The sequence below is a fragment of the Capsicum annuum genome, chromosome 12 (genome assembly GCF_002878395.1).
Source record: "Capsicum annuum cultivar UCD-10X-F1 chromosome 12, UCD10Xv1.1, whole genome shotgun sequence".
NCBI classification, from domain to species: domain Eukaryota; kingdom Viridiplantae; phylum Streptophyta; class Magnoliopsida; order Solanales; family Solanaceae; genus Capsicum; species Capsicum annuum.
This window is the reverse complement of record NC_061122.1, coordinates 4,085,293-4,096,493: the sequence shown is the minus strand read 5'-3', so window position 1 is coordinate 4,096,493 and position 11,201 is coordinate 4,085,293. Positions and strand designations below refer to the sequence as shown.

The 11,201-nt window shown below is 37.9% G+C and overlaps 2 protein-coding genes across 3 annotated transcripts in view; one reads left to right on the top strand and one right to left on the bottom strand.

The window, feature by feature from the left end:
- Positions 1-4,363, top strand: part of LOC107870500 (THO complex subunit 4D) — an 8,663-nt gene extending 4,300 nt beyond the window's left edge. Inside the window, exons 2-7 of one of the 2 annotated variants that reach the window (XM_016717055.2) lie at positions 471-717; positions 1,553-1,699; positions 1,787-1,855; positions 2,991-3,175; positions 3,631-3,681; positions 3,937-4,363. In XM_016717055.2, coding sequence (XP_016572541.1) covers positions 508-717; positions 1,553-1,699; positions 1,787-1,855; positions 2,991-3,175; positions 3,631-3,681; positions 3,937-4,117 — 843 coding nt within the window. In that variant the 5' untranslated portion in view covers positions 471-507 and the 3' untranslated portion in view covers positions 4,118-4,363. Of the gene's footprint in view, positions 1-470; positions 1,474-1,552; positions 1,700-1,786; positions 1,856-2,990; positions 3,176-3,630; positions 3,682-3,936 lie in introns of both variants that reach the window. The other variant, XM_016717056.2, reaches the window with a different exon arrangement.
- Positions 4,364-7,054: 2,691 nt separating this feature from the next.
- The window catches only part of LOC107870502, a 10,690-nt gene continuing 6,543 nt past the window's right edge, over positions 7,055-11,201 (bottom strand). Inside the window, exons 3-6 of the mRNA XM_016717057.2 lie at positions 10,211-10,269; positions 9,949-10,077; positions 8,723-8,858; positions 7,055-7,660 (exon numbers count right to left, since the gene is read on the bottom strand). Coding sequence (XP_016572543.1) covers positions 7,304-7,660; positions 8,723-8,858; positions 9,949-10,077; positions 10,211-10,269 — 681 coding nt within the window. The 3' untranslated portion in view covers positions 7,055-7,303. The remainder of the gene's footprint in view (positions 7,661-8,722; positions 8,859-9,948; positions 10,078-10,210; positions 10,270-11,201) is intronic.

Here is an 11,201-nt window from a genome sequence, read left to right as displayed (position 1 = left end):
GTACAAATGATACAGAGATACAAAAGAAGATGTATATTCCAGGAAGTTTGTATCATTTACGTGTGTATGTATGAGTTCCAGTTTTTTTTCTTTTTCTTTTTAAATATGGTTGTGTGAATCGTGGAGGGTGTGGACTAGTTATTTGCATTAGATTATTTTTCTTGTGTTTTGGTTATTGAAATTGCTATTTTAGCTATAAAGATCCTGTTATAGTGACACAGCCATATGTCTATTTGCTACGTCTTTCTTCAGGCTTTATATCCATGTTTATTTAGCTGTTCCCTTGAGCTCTGTGTGATATTTATGCTGTCTAATAGTTGGAACATTTTCTAGTTTAAATGTCATTGTAAGTTTCAACCCTTAGTTTGTTTCTGCTTAATTTGTATTTTTACTGGTCATTTTCTTGCTAATTGTTTTGTTAAACACGATTTTAGCAATCATTGTTAATGTGATTTATTTCTCTCTTACAGATTAGCTTTAGCTGAAGTTCCCCGTTCTGCTTACATCATGGCTTCGCTGGATATGTCCCTGGAGGATATGATAAAAAGTAGGAGAAATACCGAGAGGGGTGGTAGGGGTCAAGGCAGGGCCCGACGTGGAAGAGGGGCAGGGGGATCATTTAGAGGTGGATCATTTAGAGGTGGAAGAACAACAGGAGCTCCTCGTAGAGGGCCACTTGGCGTTAATGCGCGGCCATCAGCCTACACAATTGCCAAGGCAAGCTCAAAACTATTGGAAATCTTATGATTTCATAGAAACATTGATATGCTTTATGAACCCAACTGAAGGTTCTCTGCTTTTGTTTAGTTGACATACAAGAGACTTGATTTTTTTGGTTCCAAGGAGAAGTCCACTTTGGTTCAGCCATAATAACAACTGCAGTGCAGTTGTTGATGATCTTTGAACTTTCTCATTACTCGAGGATTTCTGATGGATTTTGATATAAGTGGGAGATTCAGGTGGCCCTGTTCAGGCAAATCACTTCTTTGTAGCATGCTTCTTCTTGGGGAGATTCGTTAACTGAAAATTTAAGATCCCTTTCACCATTTTAAACACCCCTAACCGCTAAGTGTCTTAGAGGGTTGAACTTTTTTAACCATCTATTATCCTTATTGTCTAGTAGCGATTGCTCTAGTTTCACATTATTGGTTTAAAGAGGAGTTTGTGGCTGTCCTCATGAATTCTGCTTGCATTTTGTGGAACTGCTAAGGGACAAGATCTTCTGTTACCATCTCAATTCAAGGCGTTTTTGCAAAGGTGGCTTCATTTGAACATCAGAACTGGAGCTCTTACCTTTTTGCTTAAGTACCTGATGTGCTGTGGGTCAAATCCTTTATCTCCCATCTACACTTAATTCTGCATCGTTGACTTCTCTTTTGCTATTTAGATTGCATTTTTTGAGCAATTCAACTTAACTGGAAACTACTGCTAGTGCGATGGAACTGTGATGAATTGATCTACTGTCGAAGAATGGTGAATTTATCTTATTATTTGGTAGCATGCTGACATTTTACTTTCAAATCTGTTAATCTTTCCGGCATGCTTGCTTCAGACATTCCGCAGAACCAAGAATTTGCCGTGGCAGAATGGTTTGTTTGAAGATAGCCTTAGAGCTGCAGGATTGTCATCAGTGTTGGAGAGTGGCACAAAGTTATATGTTTCCAATTTGGACACTGGAGTGACTAATGAAGATATAAGGGTACACATTGAGCTTGTCTTTTCACACTGTACACTCCTTTGCAATAGATATCTTTGAAGATTTCTAAAAGCCAGAGTTGTAACACAGGAACTCTTTACGGAGATTGGAGAACTAGTACGATTTGCAATCCACTTTGACAAAAATGGACGTCCAAGTGTAAGTTATTCTGCCCTTCAGTGTTATAATGTTTTCAAGATCTTTTTACTTGCTAAGTTGCTATATGTATATTAATACAAATGAATCTTGTTATTTGCTACTTAAAGATGACAACACTATAAGAAGTTGTTTATGTTATTGTTATTTATCTAGAAAAAAGAAATATGATTGAATTATAACAAGATGAGAGGAGAATGAAAAGGAAGAATATCACGAGCAGTTCTCTGCTTCTGGTCAAAGAAAGTTAAGTTGGCTTGGCATGGCTGAGTAAGGCATAGAAGAATAGTTCTCACTTTAAGATGTCAATTTCAAACCTTGCGCCACATTCTCTCCGGATTTGGTTGGAAAAAAAAATTGATTTCAAATTGATAAAATAGAAGACTTTTAACTAATAGCTCTGCCTGTGTAAATTTTATGAACTTTTTTAGCTTTTGTTATTTGTTCTATGACTTCCTGTTGTGGATTAATTGAATATATGAATTACTTAGTTACATACAGAATAAAATAGGCATTATATCAATAGAATCACATATTCTCACATTGAGATTTGCAGCATTTGTTGGCAGAGATTTGTCGTAAGGTCATTGTAGTAGTTTATTATACAAACGAAATCCTTAAAGAGTGGAAAATTCCTAGTATCTGACTTGTAGACTTGATATGAAACCACCCAAGAAGAGAGTGGCAGTTCTTAGCTTTTAACCCTATAGTATTGTATGATATCACATTTACTAGTCAAATTTAAGATTCGAAGACCCATGAGAAATGTTTTTACTAAGTGGGGCCTTTTTAGATGGCCAATAAGTCCCCGTCATTGGTTTTGATAAAGTGCTGCACTCTACCCTTTAATAAATGTGTTGACATTTACTTTTAAAGGTCGTCGAATAAAAAATTTATCCTTTCCGGTATCATGAGGTAGTATTCAGGGAAAAAAGATATTGAAGTCCAGCATCTAGAAGCACACATCAATGTAGTTGAATACATATGCAGATATGTGTATTTGTTGCTTTGGTCTTTTGCTTAAGAGTTTAGCAAATTTGTTCTCAATATTTAAACTTGACGTTGGATTTTATGATGCTAGTCTGTATGGTTTTAGTTTTGTCCTCAATTGTAAAGTTGATCTTACCTTAACTTTCAGGGCGCTGCTGAAGTGGTCTTTGCCAGAAGAAGTGATGCATTCCAAGCTCTTAAAAGATACAACAATGTGCAGTTGGATGGGAAGCCTATGAAGATTGAAATAGTTGGTTCCAACCCAGAAATTCCTTTGGCAGCTCGTGTAAATGTAGTTGGAGGAACCAACCGGAGGAGGACTGTTGTCATGGCGTATGTCATCTATTAACCATCTCGTTCTTTGGCCTGAGAATTTTGTTGTTTCATGTATGTGTATTGTGTATGTTTGAATGCCTAAGTATGTGCTCTTACATACTCGAAGTTCTCCCTGTACAAGCACCATATTTCACGTATCAACCAAGTCTCATTCAAAGGATGTACTTGTGGTTATAATAGTGTGCGTAAATAGATTCTAGAGTCTGCTCCAATTGATTTGTTCTATATCAGCCTTGGGTCTGAATTTAGATCAGTAGCATTCATTTCATTCTGTCTTCCTTTGTGTATAGGACTGGAAAGTCATTTGGTTTGCTTGTTTTAGATTTTGTTTAGGCGTTCTATGTTTTTTGTTCTATGCTTGATGTGGGTAATCTTGTATTTTCGTTACCAATGATTTTGTGAAATGTTTTTACTTTCCATGAGAGTTGAATATGTACTTTGATTTTCTTCAGGCCGGGTGGTCCAGCTCGTGGAAGAGGAGGCGCTATTGGTCGTGGTTCTAGGTAAATTTCTGCGTGGTTTACTTGGTAGACGAGATGTGCTTGTGTTTCCATTATGAATTCAAAGATACGTGTACTTTTTAAGAAAATAAAAACAATAAAGGCTTTAGTTAACTAATTGAGATAAATAATAAAATTCTTCTTCTGCACTACCAAGTAAAACTGAAAGATAAATACATGTATAAATATGATAGACATTCAGCACGAGCTGCTTTCATGATTGCATGTGTGCAACTTAGATTTCATTTTTCTGTACAGTCAAAGGGGCCGTGGTGGTTTGAGAAATGCACCTGGACGCGGTCGGGGTGGTGGTCGTGGTTGGGGTAGAGGTCGTGGCCGAGGTGGTAGGGGAAGTAACAGGGGTGCTGATAAGTCTGCTGAGGATCTTGACAAGGAGCTGGAAAACTACCATGCCAATGCTGACGCCATGGAAGCTTGATTGTGAAACTGCTCAACTCTTGTGACCCGTTGATGTGTCTAAAGCCAAAGCAATGATAGTATTTATGTCATTTATAGGTGCGGCTAGCTTGCATGGTGCTACTATCTCTGTGGATTCCATTTCCAACTGATGCTTTCCAGTTGTAGCTTCTTACAGTTTATGATTGTATTGATCAAGGGATTGTTTGATGAAAGCTTTTTAGTACGTAATGAGTGAATGGTAAATAGAGTGGTTTGTGTTTGTCAACTTCCCTTGCAATTGAAGTTACGCATGAATTATGTAGTTGTTCAATTTTTTACCACCCAATTACGAGATAACTTGGATTGTTGATGCTTGGATTGTCGAATCCTTCAAAAACACTCTACTTTTGAAGGACCTGATTAAGCATCGGATGACAGTTTTGTAGAGTCCGAGCAGCATAGGTTGAAAGAACTGTTCTACAGTTGTGTTCGAGTGCTAATGATTACTTAGGGGTCCTTTGGTCCTTGATTTGGAAGTGAATTACTAATCAGTGAGTTACTCGGGTATTGGGGCTATGAAGTCACTCAGCCGTATGCCAAACAAAGGGAAAGGTGTCAGTACGGAGTCACGTGAGATGTGGATATAGATTAGGCTATAAGGAACGGAGCCTTAAATTATGGATTGAGACTACACTAAGGAACTAGGGAGCTTGACTGAGAAGAGAAGTCAAGGAACGAAACAACTTCTCTAATAGCTTTGTTGAATAGGCGGGCGAAGTCTTTTTTGTCTTGTAAATGCATTTTTTCTATTTAGAGAGGCGGCTTCTAGTTCTTAGGTAGAGCCGTACGAGAGAGCAACGAGCAATGGGCTTAGGTCTAACACTTAATAATAGCCTGTCATCAACTGAAAACAGGCAAGATTGTGATGAATTGCGATTGGTCTAAACCTTCGACTAGCGACTTATTGTGGCCTGCATTAGCATAGCTGGTGTACTTCATCTGATAGCACTTTAATTGCTAGGTATAAGATTCAGTAGATCAGGTATAGTGTTCTATTATAAATATTCAATCTTGCATAATTATTTTCTGCATTATTACTACTTCTATAAGTATAGGAAAGAGTAGGACATCCTGTTTTATAGATGATAATAAAACAAGAAGTACAAATTATTCAATCCCAAATACGAAAAATGCCCCTAATCCTGAAAGGAAATGAATGATACGATAAAAGAAACATGTCGTATCAACAAAAAGTTCTAAAAATATTTCATCTATCCTAAACGGATACATTCTCCTCCTCCTCCTCTTTATTTACGTCCTCTTTCTTTTCTTCTTCCTCCTCTAACTCGAATGCAGATGCTGGATACGACCTTTTAATTCCGCTAGGAATAGCAAACGTAATTTTATTCGATTCATCATCCTTGACCGAAATATCAGAAACACTAACCCAAAAAGGGTCTTAACACCAGTAATATTTTTCAGTCGACGATTTTCAACATATGAATGTAACCTCAGTAGCATAAGTACCAGTCTTTTTTTTATCTTTTTGAAACGATGTTCAGTTTCTTCTTTTACTTCAACCAAACGAACCCTGAATCATGATTTCGACCGACTTCCGCAATTTCCTCCAATGAGAGGAGTCCACGTGGCGTGTTGATTTCTTTGAGAGGTTCGAGTGATTTCTGCATGCATGTCAATGGGTCACTGCATATTTCATCATTTTCACGTTGATGTGACAATGACATGTTTTTTTTAGGGTGGGGGGTGGGGAGGGAATGAGAAGATGAAAGTTGAGTGTGATGGGAAGTTGTGTGAGTGCGGGATTTGGGAGTTGATGTGGTGTGGGATACTTATAGCCGGAGGAACGAGTCAGAATTTGAAGTTTATGAGTTTTGAATTTCAAAGTCGGAGTCAAGATTTAGAATTTTTAAATTTATTACGAATTTGTGATAAAAGTTGTTAGAGTGAGGGATTTGGGAATCGATGGGGGAAAATGGAACAAATATTTGAAGTTTATGGGTTATGAATTTTAGAGATGGATTCGGGATGGAAATTTGTGACTTCCTACAATGACGTCGAGTTTATATGTCATTCCCCTCCCTCTCGAGTTATTTTTCATGTTTCTGTTTTATATGCTCCTTAAGAAAACGTTACTTAAGAGAGTTTTTGACTATTTAGATAGAGGGCGTGGAAGATTTAGACTCTACGATAATAGGTTAGTAGATAGAGATGTGTTGTCTTGTTGTTCATTCATACCAGCAGTCATACTATTGCTTTGTAGTTTCTTGTCCTTCGATGTACCGTAATTATTGTATTGTGTTATTGTAGTTTCTGTTCTGTTGCTATCTGTTGTTTTGGAGCAGACGCTTGAACCTCTTCAGACTGCACATTGTGAAACTACACTGAATATGTTATCGTAATTTTTTCATTGGAAGTCATGATAACCGTATTATCCAAGCCAACTTAACATAATTTTATAATATATTTTATTATGTGAATCTTTAATGAAATAATCAATTTTCATTGTCAGATAATGTTGCACATCAGAAATCGAAAGAATAACCTTATAATATTACTAAAAAGAAAGTAGGATATGGGGTAGAATTACTAAAAAGGAAAAAAAAGAAAGAAAAAAAAGTGACGTTCAAAATAACAAACAATATATCCATTATAATCTCACAAACGTGCGGTCTGAGAAGGATAAAGTATACGCGGCCATACCCCTACCTTTGAAGGTAGAGTGTCATTCCCATTTAGGTTTGATTCGGATCCCTCATTTAAGCGTTTATTGCTTGCCAAAAATCCTACTTCTACAATTGGTAGGTCATCGGGTTATTCAAATAAGTCGTGTTTTCCGTGGTTTTCCCATGTTACAACTTCCACACCTATTCGGTCGATCCGGAATGGATCGGTTAAACATTCCATTAGGTAGCGTTCCATTAGACCCTCAACCAACTCAAGGAAAAAACGGTCCAAATGAAACGCAACCACACTAAATCAATCGTTACATAGAATGAGACTTTTTATCGTTACATAACGATGTACATTCCCCTCTCTCTGGGGATTACATTCTATTTCAGATATCTTGTTTTACAAAAAGAAAAATGTACAGAACTATTATGGATACAAAGAATAGTGAAAATATGAAAAATATTTTTCTTCAAGCATTACAAAATTTGAAGAAAAAGAGAAGAAAGAACATAGAAAGCACCTTCAAAGGGAGTTGTCATACAGTACTACTACTACTTTCTTCTTTGTTCATTAACTTCCGCTCTTCATCTCTCGCGAAAAGCTTTTCAACTACTTCGTTCCAGTTAGCTCTTGCATCGGTGGAATGGTCCGTACTTGTGGATGCACCTTCTACGAGGGAAGTCGCCTCTGTTGTTACTCCTCGTGATGATTCTTCCGCTTTATGCGCTGAAGGTTCCTCATCTGCGTCTGTTGGCACCGCGTGTGGAATGTTTAAAGTGACGGCTCTTTCTAATGCCTTCTTGTGTTCTTTTTCTAGTGTGTGCTGCCTTACGATTTTCTGCACGGGTGGTGGAGCTGTCGGTGCCTCAGCACTCATAGCCTCCTTGAGTCTCTGCAGGAAAGCGTTTACTCAGGTAAAATAAAAAATTCTTCAACAAAGATTTTCAAGTAAGCGACGATGACTTGGTAGCATGCGGAAACATAGCAGGGCTTGGCAAAGCTTATGCATACTTCGGGATCTTAGGGATCGAAACGATTTCGTGGAAACTTAGCTAGCGTTTGGCCATGAAATTTGATCAGATGTTATCGTGAACCAGTTTTCAAATTCCAAAAATCACTTCTTCAAAAACTCAAATCTAAGCTTAAGCTCATAGACAGTCTAGTTTCACCTACATATGTAAGAGTCATGTTACTAGGGTGTGTTTCTACACTACAAAAAACGCAACAAGACCACAAAGAGTGAAATTTTCGAACTAATACCAAATAAAGCAGTGCAAGGTATACTAGATAGTTGGCTAGCGCATAGGTCTCATAGCTTCTGCGTTATCCTGAGGTCGAGAGTTCGAGCCTCTCTCACCCCATTTTTCTTTGAAGGGGAGCCTTGGAGTAACTGGTAAAGTTGTTGCCATGTGACCAAGGTCACGGGTTCAAGCCTTGGAAACAGCCTCTGGCAGAAATGCAAGGTAAGGCTGCGTACAATACACCCTTGTGGTGGGGCCCTTCCCCGGACCCTGCGCATAGCAGGAGCTTTAGTGCACCGGGCTTCCCTTTTAGGGAATACTAGTTAGCAGGCTAGCTGCCATACAGTAAAACTACTTGGTGAATTAAAGAGAAACCAGACGGTGCTTCGTTGGCCGTGGGAGAATGCTATATACCCCCGAAAAGCTACGACTTTATAATAAAGAGGAGACCCTGGCTAATACTCACTCCCTTTCACCATTTGCACGCATCAAGTGTAATTAATCATTTATATATATATTTTGCTTCCTTTCGTGGAATAACCATGAAGTTGGTTACGTCTTAAAGGCTCAAGTGTAGTATTTGCACTCATATGTGCATAGGTGTCTTTCTTCCTTAAATGTTATCATAATACTTGTGGAAAATTTTTTTTTAGGGATATGAAAATTGAAATCCAACGGGAGGGAAAAAGGAAAAACATTCAGAAGTTACTTACCGCTAACGCTTTCTCTGTTTCTCTTTGTATCCAAATAATTGCATGATCAGATGTCGCATTGCATGACAGCACAATATGTTCAAATCTTCCATCAACGGGGATGGCAGTTCTAACATCTGGAGGGTATCTCCCACATCTGTTGAGCAATAAAACGTGATTAAGCAAAAGTAGTGAAGCATCGATGTCCCAACATCAGCAAATTGATCAAATCGATGTCACAATGCACTTGAGGAGAAGAACAGAAGAAGACGGAGTAAGCACATACGAATTAAAAGGTTTAAGCTAAAACTTTTGAAACTTAAACAATCAGGTCCGTTAAAGTACTTCAGTCTGTTAAGAGATTCGTTATCCTCCATATATGACACAATAAAGAAAATCATGTCAGGTAATCCAGTTGAACTAAACGCTTCTGAACAATAGGAACTTAAAGACGACATTCAACAGTAAAGAAGTGGCATTCATGGTACACAGCAGGTCTGGCTGGCCAGAAATTTGGGTTCATAACGGTGTATATAACTTAGCTAGCATGAGTTCTTTGACTTGCATGAACTTCTATACTGTTGACTTTGTAAAAGGTATACAACTACATCGTCCATGCCACTTCTACGAATATAGGATCATTCTTTTTTGATAACCGTGGTGTCTAGGCCAGCTTTCGCGAAACTCGACTAATTCCACGGGATACCTGCCACCTCCAACCAGCAACAGGTATCTATTACATGCCTATGTGACTGTGCATGCCTACAAGTTTTTTGTGGTGTCTTCAATCTATAAGAGTCATTAGCCTTTCTTTTCTAGAGTTTCATTCGGTGAGAGGAGCATCAAAGTTTGATGCAACGCTAAAACAATTCTAGTCTGCATTGCTCTGTTAACTTGGAAAAAGCAACGGGAACCAACATTGTAACACATTTCAAATATGAAAAAGTTACAGTGACATCTTGTGAATAGTTCAAAAATGCCTCATAGTCCAATACGTCAGGTAGTATGTTGCCAAAGTGAGGTCGTATGTCTGAACCTATTGATGCAAAATTCTAATATTTTATCGTCGGAGCACTGGAGAAGTGCTCAGCATTTCTACATGAGACAATGGTTGGAATCTTGGAACCAGCCAATCCAATGCGGAGGTAAGACTGTCTAAAAAGTAATTACTCTTTGGAGATCAAAAAAGTAAAACCGCTGAAAAGAGTAGCGTGGAGTAGTAGTATTAATATTTTAACGTGATATACCTGCAAAATTTTCTCTCAATGACGTGATACATTCGACCAGGTGCATATAATCTTCTTGGATCTCTGAGCTTCCTACCTTCAGGTATGAAGGTATCTCTCAAGCACACCAAAAATAACAAGCACGGTAAACTGTCAAAAGCATTAATGCACAGTTTAAGATATACTTATAACAATTCATCCATAGCAAAAAATGATCCGAAGGAATTTAGGAAACTCGAGGGCTTTGTTCTGCACCCAAAGAGTATAGGAGAATTGAACTAACCAGAAGACGGATGTGAATATATCTTCCAGTGGGGTGGGCGTTCGTGGTAAGAAATCATCCTGAAGTAGAAGAAGCCAGAATAGATAATGTTAATTCAGATAACATGATTGTTTCATGAAGTTCCATTTAGCAGTAAGGAACAAATCAATACCGAGTTTATTGCATTCCACACTACAACGCTACAACTTCAGTTAAGAGATCATAGAAAGAAAAGAAATCCCAAAGTTTGAATCTTCTCAAGAATATTTAAATTCCCAGATAAAAAAGTGAAACATTGTTTTTGCCTTTTTGGTAATTATTTTACTGCAATATCCTAAAAGTTTGACTGCCCCATCAATTAAATCTTGTAGCTGACAGAAACGAATGAGCATGACATCGATAATGGTTAGATCCATACTAGTATGCAGCCTGAATCAGCCGTGTTTGGTTTGACGTAAAGGGCAGAGGCTGTTCCAATTCCTGTCAGTGGATAGGACAAGCATTCCTCTTGCTATAAATACCATTTTGTTTAATCATTTTTTCTTTATAATGGATTTTAACTGACTACTGTTCTGATCCACCGGATGACCGGAATAAGAACTGGAACCACCCTAAACACCTGAAAAGCACATAGCAATGTCCCTTCTTCCACTGTAGTGGCTTCAAATTCCCCCCTCGTCATCAACAGTTAGAACTGTTTGGATCCATTTCTTTTTCTGTATTACCTCAAGGATATGAGTTGTAAGAGAAAACTTCAAAATGGTATAAGCAACTGATCAGAACAAGATTTAGACAGAATGAATTGAAATGAGCTAGTTTTGGGGACAAGATGAACTCTAAGCTAATTCGACAAAAAACTGACCATTTTGAAGTCTCAAATAGTCTGACTTTGCATTTTGGACTATGTCCCAAGTCATGGTACCTGAAATATACTTGTTATAAGCTAATTGTGCAAACTTTAATCTACAGTAAGTTGGTCGTCGTATAGAAGAACTAAAAACCTAAGTTGCTC